We start from the raw sequence: 17,481 nt of genomic DNA on the forward strand, positions 1-17,481 counted from the left end.
CCCTGCAAATTGATAAAAACTTCAAAAAAACTAATTGAAACTAGTACCGAACCTATTAAAGTACAGTACGAGCTTGCAACAAATACTCATAAAAATGCTAAAATACACAATTAAGCTGCTTTTTTTTTTATTATTGCAAAGCAATTAAAAATCCTTTAATAGTTCTGGTTCATTATAATGCATGTCTTTTTTTTTACAAAAGGCCTATTGTATTGTACTTACTCTTTCTCCTGATACACCTGCAGGTCCTGATGGTCCGGGGATTCCTGGGGCACCCTAAGTAAAACAAAAATGTATATTTCAATTTTTGATTAAATTCAAACAAAGATGTAATTGTTTCAAACAAAACAAAATCTGTAGTTTGTTCCTACAGTGTTTCTGTAAAAAATAAAAATTATCACAACTGAAAATTAGTAGGGTCTATATTTTAAACAACAAAGCTTGTAACTGTAACTGTATGGCAGATTAAGTAGTTGGTCTGTATACAATTTTAAAAGGGAATCAAATTTCGTAGAATTTTAATGAATTTTCTGTCAAAATTGTTCAATGGGTGATTGTTAATGATCTTTAGGAACAATCATTAATTGACCTACCCTCTTTCCCTCTGCTCCAGCTAGTCCTGCAAGACCAGGTTCACCTGGGGCACCAGGGTATCCTCTTTCTCCTGGATCTCCATTACGTCCATCTTGTCCTCCTAATCCCTAAGGAGTAATTTGAACATTTATGTATCAGAACATTGAATACAACACTTTATTCATTATGTGAATATGTAAACAAAAAAATATTTAAGAAAAACAAATATTTTGATCAGCACATCTCAGAATAAAATTGAGCTTGGCTGAGCCACACAATTCTTTGTTTTATCTAATTAATCTTTCAGTTTAGATTTTGTGATTTTCGGCAATCAAGATAATCTTTTGTGAAGCAAGGACTGATATGTGAATGATTAATTCTTTCTTTTCCAATTCTACGAACTGACATTATAGTTCTTACATTGATAGCTCTATTAACTGACAGTGCACCCTTTGAGGTGAAGAACATAAGAGGATTTACAGAACATAAGAGGATTTACAAATGTGATTATTCTTCATCATAACATTAAAAATTCACATATGAAACTGCTTTTGTTTTCAAGCACATGTTTTCTAATACCAGATGTCGACTTGGCAGCAATTAAGTTTGAAAACAGAGACAGAGAATCTGAAATCTGTGTATTTTTGTCAAGCATCATTGAGTTTAAGTAGATCTCGGCACCTAATTGCTTCTAGTAAATACTTGAAATGAACATAAAATAAATGGAATAGGTTATGTAAAATTATATTTTTCATCATTCTTAAAGCCTTCTGATGCATAATTAAATTTGACACCTGTGCACAAATACACAGATTTTATACTAACACTTTTCTTCTGATTTGTTTCGCTCATAAAAACGATTGGCTTATGTCCAATGTTATAAAGTTTTTCGATTATATCAATGTGTTCCAAGTATACTTCACCGTTTATGTCATCTTTATTATCAATTTTTCAACATAAAATGAAGAGAATAAAGTATTGTGAGTTATGGATCTTACTTGTTCTCCAGCAGCTCCAGGAATTCCTGGTTCTCCAGCCTGGCCAGGGGGTCCTTGTGGTCCAGGGAATCCAGAATTTCCAGGGGCTCCGGCTTGACCCTACAAAAATCAATTCATCTTGTTATACTACCTGTTGTGAGCATAAAAACAACATATCATTTCCTATCATGTTTTATGCCAAATTATGAAAAAAAAAAAATTCTGTTTCATTGTTACACCAGATCCGAAGATTTCATTCAATGCAAAATGCTAAAGCAAAAATCTGACCAACATTGATTGCAGCAAAAATGACAGATGTGCTTGGTGTCTTTTATAATCAGTTCTATTCGTACTCTGCCTGACTTCATTTATCTGTGTATCTCTTTCAATGCATACTATTTTGATAAGCAACAAAATCAATGTATGTTTAAAGTCCATATAGTTTTACTATTATTCTATAGAATATCCGGTAGCATTATAAACTATCAAAGGATATTTGTAAAATTTTCTTTACAGAATCTCTTGTATTCTGGGTAATATTTCTAAACATGTACCCCATGATATCATTTGCTAACAGTTTTCTAAGCAACAGATATAACCAATAGTACTTCAGATTGTGATATGGGGTATGGCAAAACTTACGACATCCCCCTTTCCTCCTGGTTCTCCGTCCCGTCCTGGGGATCCTGGTCTTCCAGACTCTCCTGGTTGTCCGGGTAAACCACCTACTCCTGGAGGTCCTTGTAATCCTTGGTCTCCTCTTTGTCCAGATTGTCCAGAATCTCCCTTTAACAAGATAAATCACTCAATATATATGTAGTTACAGAGAAAGGAATTAGTGATCTATATTACATATAAATTATTATTATGAAAGGATTCAGTAAAACTTTACTTATAAGTTACCATATGACAAGGATGCACAATACTTTAGCATAAGTTATTCTAGAAATAGGTCTTAGTAAGACTTTATATTTGATCATAATAATTAATCTTTTCAATCTCTCCAGTCATTTTAATCAAAGCAAATGTTTCATGTATATTTTTAATAATTCCAAAACTACCTTTGGTCCTCCACTGCCAGGGAAACCTGGTGCTCCAGGGGATCCAATTGGTCCAGGGGGTCCAGATTCTCCAGAATTACCATCTTGTCCTCTCATTCCCTGAAGAAAGCAAAATATATTATATATGCAAATAAGTCTACAAAACTGGTAAAAATGCAATTGTTTAAAATGTTACTCTAAATCACTTTTTTACCTTGAATATTTAGTTATTGGATTTCTAAAAAGTTTGTGGAGAAAGTGGGCTAAGGGCTTTCCCCACCTAGAAATTGATATGTGAATACATTATCTTGACAAAAGCCTTATTTTGAATGTCACTGAAATTTAACTTTAATTGCAGAAAAATAAATAATGTTTTTTTTATTTATTTCAATGATTTACAAATTTAAAAAAAATCATCAAACAACAGATAGACTGGTACTGTTGAATAAAATTTCAAGAGTCCAAGAGTTTACCTGTGCTCCTGGGGATCCATCTCTCCCTCTTTCTCCTGGTGCTCCTCTTGGTCCCAATGGTCCTGGGTTTCCGGGAGGTCCGTTAGGTCCTGGTGGTCCCTGAAAAAGGTTAGTGATCAAATTAAGTAGTGATAAAAAAAATAGGAATGTTCTTCCCTATTGACAGAAACCATTTTCTTTCCACACAATATATATGGAATAAAGAACCTTTTATTTTTGATACGGACTTTATCACAGTAAAATATCAGGTGAGCCCGAAGGGTGAGCCTGATATTTTCTGTAATAAAGTCAGTATCAAAAACAAAACGTCCTTTATTCTGTTTATCGGTAATTTAAAAAAAATAAAAAATCACTATAATAATAGAGAAAATAACAAACAAACTTCTTTTTCGCGTCGAATCATGGCGAATCACACTTGACGTCACAGGCTGCATTATGTCATTTGAAATTTTGTCACAGTGCAGTAAGCATGGTGTTCTTTTGCACAAAGTTTGAAAAGGAATTATTGCATGCTATGGACATGACGCTAACAATGGCAAATATAATGGTTGCATACCGGTAAGTCAAATTTCTTTATTTTTTCACAAAGCATCAGCATAGTGATAGTCAGAAATAAGAATGATACAATATGAATCAGCAGATTTTTCATCGTTCATCATTTTGAGTTCAAAGACAAGTTATAATTATATTTTACTTAGTCAGCTAGTACACATCAAAGGAAAAATGTCCAAATTACCGATAATAAAGCATATCAATTATGAAGTCTATTTCTTTCTTTTTTTCAACTGAATTCTTAATCTTTTACTTTTCTTCTGATCTGTTTTTTGCAAAAGTTTTGGAATCTCCTTTCTGCAGATTTCCTGATATCTATAAGCCATTGAAGTTTGTAGCAAATTTAAAATTTGGATTTCCAACTCAAAAGCCTTTCTTGGTACCCTATCAAATTTTGTTGTAAGACTTTCTTGGTATTCAATTCATATAACGTGGTATTTTTTTTCAGATGACCAAAAAAAGTTTCGCATGGGGTTCATCAGATCGATGTAAATATAATGAGAGGAAAAAGATGAAAACTTTTTAACGGAATTTTCTTACAATTTTTTTTTGTGTAGCTTAAGATGGAAGTTATAAATTTCAGACTCTTATAAACAGTATCCTCTGATCTTTCTTATCAAGGAATGAAATCTTTAGATGTGCATGTCTTTTAACTTTGCACGGTTAATTTACTATAATGATCCCTAAGTATGTCTGAACCATACTATAGGTCAATTCCATCAAAATATCTATGTCTGTAGATAAGAATTAAATCTTCTTTTACCAGTATTCTGACCTTTTTAATTAATTGACATATTGCAGTATCAAATTCTTGACATGAACTGTAATTGTACTTTATATTTTTCCAGTCTGATCTGTTTTATGGACAATATATTCTTTAATGATTTGAATATCTTTGAAGTAGCATAGCTCAGTCCTCTACATCTTTAATGAGATTTCAATGCAATCACAAATAACAAGAAATCTGACCTTTTCTCCTGCGCGTCCTTCTTCACCAGTTTTTCCGGCCATTCCCAACATTCCCTGAAATGTAAATAAATATTATAATAGGCAGCTGTGTCAAGAGCGCAACACTACCAACCCACCCTTTTTACACATGTATGGAAATTGTTGCAAAATTGATATGGGAAATTTAGAAGGCATTTAACAAGAAAGATATGTAATGGCTCTGTGGAAAAATAACCATGAGAATATCCTTAGGCATTTAAATATTGTGTCAAATATGACTGTTAAAAGTTCCAATACACAAGATTAAAATACAAAAATTTCAAACTAAAAAGTGAGTTGACATTCATCGATCGGAATAACAGTTTTAAGTCAACATAGCAAACTCAGGTTCACTTACAAAATATATCCTTTGGATTCTTTAACGCATTTAAGTATACAACTGGGCTACTCTTAAACACATTTAAATATACAACTGGGATAAACTTAAAGGCATTTAACTATACGACTGGGCTAATTTTAAAGGCATTTAACTACATGTATATGACTTGGCTTAACTTAAAGGCATTTAACTATATGACTGGGCTTAACTTACTCTGTGTCCTTTGGGTCCTGGCATGCCGGGCATTCCTGGTTGTCCTGCATTTCCCTAAAATAAATAAATAAAATTAGAAAATTCTGCAATTTAATTCATTATCTAGCCTCTGACAGGAAGTAAGTTAATAGCTAGACATAGGACTGTAAATATTTTAAAGCATATGAGCCATGTACTCTTGTACATATATGTTGTCTTGGATTTTTAAGGCAGTGATATTATGTTAAAGTTCGTATGCATATTCACACTTCTTGAAGGTAAATATGTGCTGCTGTGTCGACCATCAGTGGCGGGTCCAGAAATTTTCATAAGAGGGGCTCACTGACTGACCTAAAAGGGGGCCCCGCTCCAGTCACGCATCAGCAACTCCCTATATAGTAACCAACTTTTTTTCCCTGCCCCCCCCCCCCCCTAAATCCGCTTCTGACCATGCTATAATAATTATGACTAAAACTATTTTTACACATTTCTTTTCAAAAAAAATATGTGCTGTGTCTGATATCCATTTGACTGATTAAGAAATTACAAATATTTTATACAATTAATTGTTATAGCAGGATTTAGATTTTAAAACAATCTATCATTAAAACACAAAACAAATTATCTTTATTTTCAGAGTATAATAAAATGCCATCTTACTGATGATCCAACTGGTCCAGTAGGTCCCTGTTCTCCTGGTAAACCTTCTTCACCCTGCAAACAAATATATTGGATTGTTTTATTACTGAGGATCAATTATTGCATACTACTTACATTCATTTCATGAATGTCAAATATTTTATTTTCTAATACTACTTGAATTCTATAACAAGCAGCCATGATATTAAACATGACTCTTTTAAAGAAACAAAACCTTTAAAATGAAAAAAAAAATATATACACTTAACATTTAAACATTTTCACATGCTTTTAAGATGGATGGTGTCAAAATTTAAAAAGGACAGTAAAAATTTTAACATTAGGACCTTTAACTGCACTATATGGACAATATTATATATATTACTTTAAAAAAATCAACAATCTATAACTGTTATTTCATTTTAATGTCTATTGAACATGACATTCCTTAATATAATTTTTAATCCCTTTCTATTGAAAAAATACTGACAAGCTCTCTGATCTTCCTATTTTTCAAGTTAGTGTAAACAAAAATAGCACTTCTTTCCTAAACCTGGATTATAAATAAGCAAAAATATTTGAACTGCACTTACATTTGATCCTTGGAGTCCTGCAGGTCCTGGGAATCCCCTTTCTCCTGGTGATCCCTGAATAATACAAAAGCATTGTCGATTTAAAATACAAATTACAATGCAACAGTGAGGCTGAAATATTACTTGAAATGGTTAAATTAAGCTAATTAAAGCTAAAGTTTCAAATATTTCTGTCATTCAAAACTTTGGATTTTATATAGTAGACCTATGTATGTGTGTATATATCTTGATTTGCATTAAATTTTCATAACATTTTTGAAAAATGTAAAAAAATAAACAAACTTACAGGTTGTCCCGGGTCTCCTGGTTCCCCTCTTGCTCCTTGGTAACCTGCGGGTCCCTAAAAATTAATACAACATTAAAATAATTATCGTTTATTTTTATTTCTTCTCACAACTCCACAGTTTATTTATAAAAAGCATACACTTCATATGATATATAAATTGAAAAATGCCTGAATAGAGAAATAAATCATAATTAAAGAAAAATATGTCCAAGATTAAAGAAAAATGTGTCTGAGAACATGAATGCCCACGCTCAAGATTTACAATTTTCCAAGTTAAAAAAGGGCATAACTCTAGAACGATAAATGACTAAAAACCAAAATTTGTAACTCTGTCTGTGTGTTATGGTTCGTATCACTGTGTATAAGTTTCATAAAACTTATATGAGGCAATTTAAAGTTAAATGACAGTGATCTTAAGTTGTTAATTTCTGTGTCACTTGGTGTATTGTCCTGAGTTGTCTTATTGGCAATCATACTTCATTTTCTTATTCTTATATTAGAGTTTAAAATCGAAAAATGGCAGATGGATGGATCATGGATGTATGAACTGTCAAGAATAACACTTAATGCCTCTATTGCCATGGCGGGGGCCTAAAAATATCATCTTCTAAACTTAAACTTGTAAATTGAATTAAAAATACCAAAAAAACAGTCCTCTCTTTAAATTAAAATTTAAAAAAAGTATCTGCCAAAACAGAAAAAAAGTCCTGAAGAGGTTTTGTTTGAACAGGTTTTACTGTATTTCAATTCTCTCATTAATATTAACTTACAGGTGGTCCTGCAGGTCCGGCTGGTCCTCTTGGTCCAGGGGGTCCCTGAAAAATACAAAGTTAACAGTTCAGTTTTCACACATAGTATTTCACTTTAAGCATAAATTGACAAAATTGAACCAAACTGGCTGCAAAACCCATACCCAAATTATTCACTTTCATTATTGATTGAACGATATATTTTTTTTCTTCATATTTATCGCTTATGCCTCTTTAAAACATCAATCCTCTTACCATAATGTTCATATTCATTATTTTGTGTAATATTATTCAAAATTTGGTTATTGATGCTTTGAAAAGTCTTGTTCATTTTGTGTTGTTAAAAGAATGTGCAATTTAAAACATAACACCCTCAATAGTTGACCTACCATTACAGCACCACCAACGGGTCCGGGATAGATGTTTCCTCCTCCATTAAATCCTCCTGATTTTTCATCCCCCATTATAACCTTTGAAAAAAATAAATAACCAAGATTACATTACATTTACACAATTATAATTTCAGTAGAAGAAAGGCAAAAGATTATCAAAAGAATGACAGGAATTACATGGTTACAAAGATCAAATGACAAAAGTTAGTATGGCATCTTACTAAAATCAATTTGGCATTAAAACTTCTTACAGAGTTAATATATTTTTTTAAAAACTTTTGTGTTATATGTCTTCAGGTGTCACTGTTTTAAGAAGGCCAATTAGAAGTCGTACAAGGGTGAGAAGAAGGCAGAGAAGAAACTGGTTATTTAGAAGATGACATATAAAGATATTCACAAACAACATTTGTATTCAGTTTCCCTTTTCCCACCATTTTTATATACCATGTGCTTTTGTTTTGTAAATAAAAATTGAATCATATATATAAACACTGAGCTTCCATTTGTTTATTCCTATTAAGTTCATCCAAGTTTCTACAAAATTAGGGTGATATTCTTTCCCATTCAAGATTTTCATCAAAGTTGTCTTAATCCATTGATGCTGTAAAAAATCTTTCATAAACATTGAACAAGATTTTATCATATTCATTATCTCTTGAAATTATAAAATGGTAAAATTCAAATAAATCTTTTATCCGAAGTCAAGTACTGCATTATTATTTACCAGTAGATGGATACTATTAGTTACACAGTGTTCAATTGTCCTAATACGAGAATTTATCGGGTCAATAAAATTCATATCGGGTGAGGCGAAGCCAAACCCGATATGAATTTTAATGACCCTATAAATTCCGTATTAGGACAATTAAACACTGTGTAACGAATTTATCCTGATCTTGTTATATTACATATTATTACATTCAAATTCAATTTTAGGACAATATCAACAAATATATTTTAGATATTTAATCTAAAACTGTGAAAAATAAAAAAAAGTATTATGAGTACAAAGTAACTCAATTGTTTTTGTTTTTTTTATTAGGTCAAATGTATAAGGGAGATAATTCCAATTGACGTGATAAAAAATTGTACTGATATTTATTAGGACAATATCAGCCAATCAAATTGCGAGAAGTTACTCTAAATCAGGATAATCATAATTATCATACTTATCCTATTTATCTTACTACCATATCTATACATATATTGACAACTTACCTTTCCAGATTCAATGGCAGCGGGAAACTTAGGATGTTTCAAGATTGCTATAAATACAAAAAATAATAAGTTATATCTACTGATATGTGCATGTATAACATATAAGGGTATTATAAACTTACAGAATAATGATTATTTCCCTTTTTCAGGGAATTCCAAGTAAGATTTTTCTTTCTTAGGTCAATATTTGGTACTCTTATTATAGTGCAAAATGTCCAACTATGCCTACAATACATTGTTGAAGGCCGTATAATGACCTATAGTTGTTTACTTCTATGTTATTTTGTCTTTGGTGGAAATTTGTCTTATTGGCGATTACAGTTTTACTTCACATCTTCTTATTTATATATTTACAAGAATAGACTTCACACATTACTCCCAGGTCAAGTTTTAGGATTTTTGCAATTATACATTATCCATTTATATTTAACCAATATTAGTCATGCATTAGTGATCAAATTGTCAAAAACCTTTCAGGGAGTAAAATAAATGTATATAAGAATTAGATATGTCATCATGCTATAATAAGCCAAAAATGGAAAGGTGAATTATCTCCTGTAAAAAAAGTCAGATCAAAAAGATAGTATACACAAGATGGAATACATGTAGGATCTTAACATATACATTTGTATAACCTTTGAACATAATTATGGTCTCAAAGATTAAATATGTCAATGAAGGTTGTTATTACCCTTTTAAACTTTTCATTCATATAAGTATGTTTTAGCTAATTACTGAGTACTAACAATATATCTTTAATACTTACGTTCACATGAAGTAGGACAACAGTCTCCATCCAAACGGACCTCTTGTGTGTCTTCTTTGCAGTTTAAGGCAACACATGTCTCCGTGCGACAGAATACGTCCAGTTGTCCATTTGAGTTTAGATTTGGTGTACATTCACAGGTATAACATGGTACATTTATAGGATCAGGTTTAAATGGTTTTCCAACATCATATTCTTCACCTCTATACCTACATTTTGTTGGTTTATCTGTAAAAAATAAATAATTACTGTAATTTGCAATATAAAGTACTTTTGAAAAGTATTTTAAAAGCATAAACCAAAACACTGATTGGTAAACATACATCATACATGTTTATGACAGAGACAGATTTAAGGTTAGGTCCTTTGTGGAGCTTCATGTAAAAATGTACATATATGGCTTATACAAAGATAAGAGATGTGGTAAAGTTGCCAATGGTACAACCATCCACCAGAATACAAATGAAGTAGTTATAAGCAACCACTGTATGGCCTTTAACAATGAAAAAACTAAATACTGTATAGTTGGCTATAAACATTGTAAAAAGTCCTAAAGTGAAAAATGACAAACAATTTAAAGTAGGATAAGACCCTATCTAAAATAAAACAATTCACAAAATGAACTACTGACAAAAACTGAACTACAGGTTCCTCACTTGGAACAGACACATAAACCCTGATGTACTGAGTGCTCATGGTGCTTGGCAAATTGAAATGAAGAAAAAATGATTTTTTTTAAAATGGGGAATATTTTACTTACAGGCCAATTAGGATGAAAAAGCTTTTTCCAAAATGAAGGTATTCTTCGATATTAAGATATTGTAGATAATTCTTTTTTTATCAGTTTCAGGAATGTTTCAGATCTATGGATTTAGACATCATTAATTTAATATAATTGCATAATCACTTTTCTTATAATAGAATAGAGTTCCAATGTCCCCTGCATTGCAAATATTTTATCTATCCAAGGAACAAGGGAACATTAAACATGTTAAATTAAAAAAAAACACTCTTTTTTATCTAAGACTTTTGATTAATATGTCAAGAAGTGAAGGCTTCAGAGCAAATGCAATGTAATTTCCATTATAATTAATATTTCAAATAGGCATAACTCGTACAAAAATATTTTATCAGAACTAATTTTTGTAAGTTTCAGATATTGCTGATATACATGTAAATGTATATGATACAAGTTTCATAAAATTCTGGCAAGTATTGAACTTAGTAGGGCGCTAACTGCAATTTTCCTTGTAAATCAATATTTTCACGGGGCATAACTCTTTCAAAAATAATTGATCAGGACCTGGCCATAGCTAATAAGAGCTCCAATTTATTTAAATAAAAAGAATTCAACAAAAAAAAAAATCTTTGTGCTTGACTTTCTATCACTACACTTTTTTCAAAAGGTATTTAATAACTTAAATTCGTGAATTTTTTATTATTAATATTTATAAGAGAAAACCATATCAAGAGAAGGTGTTCATGTTGATGTGTATTCGAAAGTAATAATGAACCTCAATTTTATAATTTACAGATCTATAATACAGGGAAAGGAGTCAAATTCAATATTCTTGTGACTGAAACCTGGTTAGATTCTTTGAGGAACATGTTGAGAGGGGACAGAAACATGCAACTATACGCTTAAGTGAATATATAGAAAGGGGAAAGAAACTACATTTTCTCACTTCTTAAAATCCCATTGATTATCGATCATACCGCTTTTAATACAGTGGAAAGAACCACTCTAGGAAATAAACTCTTTTTTTATTTGTTCCATCATTTTTATATGACTTAAACAGAAATCGCAAATGTTCTCTCATATCGTGTTCAGATGAGGGACCGTTGTACTGCCTCTGTTCAGATGCAGGATTTTGAGAACACGGGAACGGGGACCAACAAAAAGCAAAGCGTGGATACATTTTAAAAAGGGGTTTCCAAATTAGAATAAAGGGATGGGTAGGGTTTCAACCTTAGGTCCAATTCAAAAAGCATTGATTATCAAAACAAAAGGGAGTCTTTCGGATCTGCCTTTGAAAAGGCAACAATCAAAAGGAGTGGGACTTTTAAGTAATTAGTCTTTATATATATTAACCAAATATACGTAGCTCCATACGGGCCCCGGCTCCCTAAAACAACATCTGATATTCAGTTCTATTATTCTCGCCGGCACTTTTTATCTGTATCTGTATGATTCAGTGATATTGGTTTAAACAACGGTATCAAGTTTCAAAAAGTGCACATGGACAGACTTTATCTTTTTTTATAAGTATTTTACAATCTGTTAACATGTGCATTTTGGTCCATTTTTTGTTTTTACCAAATCGAACCGGCAGAACTACAGTAAGCTGGTATATCTAATCTTTTTAGATTCTATAATGGAATAAACATCTGTCGGCAAAGTACCATCCAGTTAAAAAAACTTGGCGGATGTAATAAAAAACTGAGTTGAAACGTTTCTGATATATGGATAACACTGACCCTTTTTTACGGTATGAATATGACAAAAAGCAACCATCCGCTAAAACGCAAACTACATTGCAAAAGTGAAATCTGAACAGGATGATGGATAAATGTTTTCATTAATTATTCATTATCTTCTATCATGCATGACTTCTGAGCAGCACGGTATGCGAAGCCGCATAGGTAGTCGAACGAAAGCCACCACCCACTATCTACTCGCGTTTGCAGAAACGCAAGTGGTCAGACTTGCAGCTCCGAAGTTCATAGACGATCATAGACTGCTTGTACTACTCCCGTGATACCTGACCAATCTGAAAATTGTCACTGTAGAACTGCACGAGCATATAATATTCAACTAATTAAAAATTAAATCAAAATGGCCGGAGTACGTACAACTTGAAATTTCCTATTAGTAAACTATTGTCGCCTCGTACTCTCGAGCTCGTACAAGTATTTTTAAATATGATGCCGATGTCATGATCCTGCATATCGAAAAATGTGTCGTATGGCGGCCAAATCAAATATCCGGTTAAAGGCGGTATGAGTTTTTCGAAATATAACCGCCTATTAAGCCGCCAACATCAGTTAAAATCTCGGTTAAGATACTCCAAAAGAAATTATTTCATGACAATTTAAGATTGTTTTACTTATGCATATTTGCATATTTCTTTTGTCAATTTGATGACGAAATGCATCCATAATAATACCAAAGAACTAATTTAATAACATTTCGCCTTCGATAATTTCGCTTTCGATAGCCTTTACATAGCCTAACAGCCCTTATGTTTCAGTGACCAAAAAACAAAATTGCCTCGAAATCCCAATATAAAATGCGTTAGTGAGAAAAAAAAAATTGCAGAAAAAGTGTCGAAAGCGTTTTCCGAATACTAACAGAATTTCATATGACAGATGCTTGGAATTAAGACGACATACATAAAGCAAACCAACCCTTGCAAAGGATAATCTCTATTGCATGATTTTAATGAGGTTTATAAGTAAGTTTTTTTAGACGTGAGCCAGAAAATATGTAACCGTATTAGTAATAATAATAATGGTACACTGAATTACAATATAAAGAGAAAATATCAGATTAGTACCTTAAACCAAGGTGCTTAAACCATTAGAATCAATATTGACTGTACATGCATTTTTGCCATATCTGGTACGAATTGAACTACTTTTTTTAATCTAATTGACTGTTTAGAACAAAATACGCACATTGAAATACAATATGCATTTAAATGTTTGCAAAGTTGCGTCTAAATCTCCTCCGTTTTTGGCAGCCAAAAAAACACTTCTCAATTAAAATGGTAGAAACGTATTTTATATAACCACTTCCATAAGTGTTTTAATTATTCTGCCAATTTTATTTTTTAATAAAGTGCATGCGAGAAGCTAAGATGCATACAAAAATATGTATGAAAAAACACAAAATTTATAGTTGACTTGGAATAATTTAGCGTTGCATTATGTCTGAAGACATTAAAGCTTAAAATAAGCAGTGAATGCCATGTAACTTACCTTCAGATTGAGCATCCACAGTCCATATCACAACTAACAGGCCTAAAAGGCCCCACCGCACATGGCTAAGCTTCATTATTGTTATTTAGGTCTATTGTCTATCAGATCATTGAAAAACAACAAAACAGTTTATGGAATAAAATTTCAACAGAGTCCTGTTGGAAAGACTAAATATTGGGCCTGAGTTGACAAGCCGTTTATCTAGGAAGGGCCGTGCTGCCTTTTTGCAAAAGCAACAGCGGATTCCTAGGTTCAATTTTGAAAACTTAACGGCAGCGGCCAGTCGCCAACTGTTCTATCCAGGGCAATCTAAAATTTGTACACAAACATCGGTTGCTGCAAGAGCCAATCATAAATGAATATTTTTTGGATTGCTGAGATGGGGTAAACGCCCGAGAAAGTAAAACGGCTGTCAGTCAAGATTTAAGCGTCATCTGGAACCCATGATACCGCCGGAGAGTAACAAACTGATGGGAACCTAGATGATTTATTACGAAACGAGCTGAGCGAAATTCTATCTTGCTGACATGAATAAAACATACACCAGCATAATAAAAAGTTTTATACGTGACCTACAAGATAACCTTTGTCTACAAAAAATCAATTACCAGATTGCAATCTTACACAGTGTCTGTTTAAAAAGTGCTTATGTGTGTAAATTAAAAAAAATCTCCACTTTCTGTGCTATGGGGTAGCAGAAGGGACGAAAATCACACTCTAAGTAATTTTAAATCAAACTAATTTTATTCAATAAACAAAGAGAATTTTAGTATAAAAAAAAAGTGATTTTTCAGATAATGTGTATATATATTTCTTTTTAATATAACAAAGAAGATGTGGTATGATTGCCAATGAGACAGATTAACTTCTCTTGATATTTTTGAAATATGGAAAAACAGTTTTTTTAAGGAGTTTATTAAATCTACAATTAAGATGAACGTTAAATTCTAGGAACCATTTTTAGCCATAATAATGGCACAAAAACTAGAAAATAGACAAAGGGTCATTTCAGCCAATTAAACGTTCCAGTTATAATTTTCACAATCTACATGATTGTAAAAAATACTTTGGAGCAATTGCATACCCAAATCCATTGTTTGGAGTTCTTTGCTTTGGTGTTTACGAGGGGCGATACATGTCTCATTTGAATAATAAAAAAAATCACATTTCTTGTTTTACATGTAGCAAAAAGGAACTGATAGCTAATTAAATGTTTTGTATGTGGTTTTGTATATTTGTGTGTTTCTTTTTTAACCATGTATTTCATCTTGTTTCTTTTTTTAGTTAAATAACTAAAAAATTTATCATTTGTAGCTGCAAATATGATCCCCCTTTTATACAAAGGGAAAATGTTATCGTTTACTTGCGACTTTGTGTATGTTGTACTGTACTATAGTGTGTAATTGCGTGTGCTGCACGAGCGTGAATGCAAAAGGCCAAGCAAATAATTTTTTATGATTTCTGTTTCTTCATAATAACGTGTATAACATATGCTCATAAAACGTGAATTAATCAAATATTCTATGAAGATCAAATTATAGAGCTTTGGTACTAAATTCACATATGTATGCGACTTTTTTAATGACCTTAAAAGTAGCTAATTAAACACAAACGTTTCATATAATTATGAATGATGTATTTAACTTCTTGCGACAAAAAAAAGCGATTTTATTTTTACGTGTTTATATGCAATGATAAAGTTGCATTTTAATTCTGATAATGCACGAACAAATAATAGGGTAATCATTGGTTTCAAGATTAGATTGGCTTGAAATTCAGCTTAACCTTTAATTGTTTATGTCTGCTTGGGTTGCTGTCTGATCGACATATACGCCATATCTCATTTTATGGATTACTTTCTAAATATATTATGTGAAAAACTGTAATTTTGAAGACAAAATGAAGACGGCGATCGTTGTTTGGCTCTAAATGTTAAGCGTGAAGAAAAGGGATATCATTGGGACATGTAACACCTGTATGCATGACAACTACATTACACCTGTAATAACGACTACTTAACACCTGTAATGAAAACTACATAATACATGTAAAGACAACTACATAACATCTGTAATGACAACTACATAACATCTGTAATGACAACTACATAATACATGTAAAGACAACTACATAACATCTGTAATGACACTTCATAACACCTGTAATGACAACTACATAACACCTGTAATAACGACTACATAACGCCTGTAATGACAACTACATAACATCTGTAATGACAACTACATAACATCTGTAATGACAACTACATAATACATGTAAAGACAACTACATAACATCTGTAATGACACTTCATAACACCTGTAATGACAACTACATAACACCTGTAATAACGACTACATAATACATATAATGACAACTACATATCATCTGTAGTGACAACTAAATAATACCTGTAATGACAACTACATAACATCTATAATGACAACTTCCTAACACCTGTCATGACAACTACATCACACCTGTCATGACAACAACATAAAACCTGTAATGACAACTACATAACACCTGTAATGTCAGCTACATAACATCTGTAATGACAACTACATAACACCTGTAATGACAACTACATATTACCTGTTACGACAAGTTAATAACACTTTTAATCACAACTCCATAACACCTGTAATGTCAATTGTATAACACCTGTTATGACAACAACATAACACCTGTTATAACAACTATATAACACCTGTAACCACAACTTCATAACGCCTGTAATGAAAACCACATAACGCCTGTTATGACTACATTATACCTGTAATGACACTGCATTCACCTTTTATGACAGCTATATAACACATGTAATGACAACTATATAATACGTGTAATAACAACTACATAACACCTGTAATGACAACTTCATAACACCTGTAATGACAACTACATTACACATGTAACGACAACTACATTACACCGGTAACAACAACTACATACCACCTGCAATTACCACCATATACAACCTACAATAGCAATTACATAACCCCTGCAATGACAACTACATAACACCAGCAATGACAAATACAAAACACCTGTTACGACAACTACATAACAACTGCAATGGCAGCTACATAAAAACTAACGACAACTACATTTTACCTGTAATGACATCAACAAAATACCTGGATCGACAACTTCATTACACATGTAATGACAACTGCATAACACACGTAACAACAATTACATAACATCTGTTATGACAACTACATTATACCTGTAATGATGACTACATAATAACAATAATGACGACTACATAACACCTTTAATGGCAACTACAAAACACCTGTAATAACAACTACATAACACCTGTAATGACAGTTACATAACACCTGAAATAACGACTACATAATACAGGTAATGACAACTACATAATACATGTAAAGACAACTACATAACACCTGTAATCACAACTACATAACACCTGTAATTTCAACTGCATAACACCTGTTATGACAACTATATAACACCTGTAACCACAACTTCATAACGCCTGTAATGACTATATTATACCTGTAATGACAACTATATTATAGTATTAATGAATGGGTGTTTTTATAATGGCCCTGTTATATGTCCAAGGTCTGTTATAATGGTCGAGGAAGTCTGTAATGGCCCGAGGCAACGCCGAGGGCCATTACAGACATCCGAGGCCATTATTACTGACCAAGGACATATAACAGAGCCATTATAAAAACACCCATTTCT

At 32.0% G+C, this 17,481-nt stretch overlaps 1 protein-coding gene and 1 long non-coding RNA gene across 2 annotated transcripts in view; one reads left to right on the plus strand and one right to left on the minus strand.

Moving 5' to 3' along the window:
• Nucleotides 1–8,221, plus strand: part of LOC143062940 (uncharacterized) — a 38,981-nt gene extending 30,760 nt beyond the window's left edge. The window contains exons 2-3 of the long non-coding RNA XR_012974891.1: nt 7,928–7,996; nt 8,091–8,221. This is a non-coding gene — a long non-coding RNA (uncharacterized LOC143062940). The remainder of the gene's footprint in view (nt 1–7,927; nt 7,997–8,090) is intronic.
• LOC143062939 (uncharacterized) overlaps nt 1–14,026 on the minus strand; it is a 43,713-nt gene extending 29,687 nt beyond the window's left edge. The window contains exons 1-16 of the mRNA XM_076234784.1: nt 13,759–14,026; nt 9,778–10,005; nt 9,012–9,058; nt 7,791–7,871; nt 7,423–7,467; nt 6,653–6,706; nt 6,367–6,420; nt 5,795–5,848; nt 5,156–5,209; nt 4,585–4,638; nt 3,064–3,162; nt 2,612–2,710; nt 2,193–2,336; nt 1,572–1,670; nt 594–701; nt 223–276 (exon numbers count right to left, since the gene is read on the minus strand). Of these exons, the coding sequence (XP_076090899.1) occupies nt 223–276; nt 594–701; nt 1,572–1,670; nt 2,193–2,336; nt 2,612–2,710; nt 3,064–3,162; nt 4,585–4,638; nt 5,156–5,209; nt 5,795–5,848; nt 6,367–6,420; nt 6,653–6,706; nt 7,423–7,467; nt 7,791–7,871; nt 9,012–9,058; nt 9,778–10,005; nt 13,759–13,834 (1,350 nt within the window). The 5' untranslated portion in view covers nt 13,835–14,026. The remainder of the gene's footprint in view (nt 1–222; nt 277–593; nt 702–1,571; nt 1,671–2,192; nt 2,337–2,611; nt 2,711–3,063; nt 3,163–4,584; nt 4,639–5,155; nt 5,210–5,794; nt 5,849–6,366; nt 6,421–6,652; nt 6,707–7,422; nt 7,468–7,790; nt 7,872–9,011; nt 9,059–9,777; nt 10,006–13,758) is intronic.
• Between the last annotated feature and the right edge of the window lie 3,455 nt (nt 14,027–17,481).

This window comes from Mytilus galloprovincialis, chromosome 2 (genome assembly GCF_965363235.1).
Source record: "Mytilus galloprovincialis chromosome 2, xbMytGall1.hap1.1, whole genome shotgun sequence".
Taxonomy (NCBI): Eukaryota; Metazoa; Mollusca; class Bivalvia; order Mytilida; family Mytilidae; genus Mytilus; species Mytilus galloprovincialis.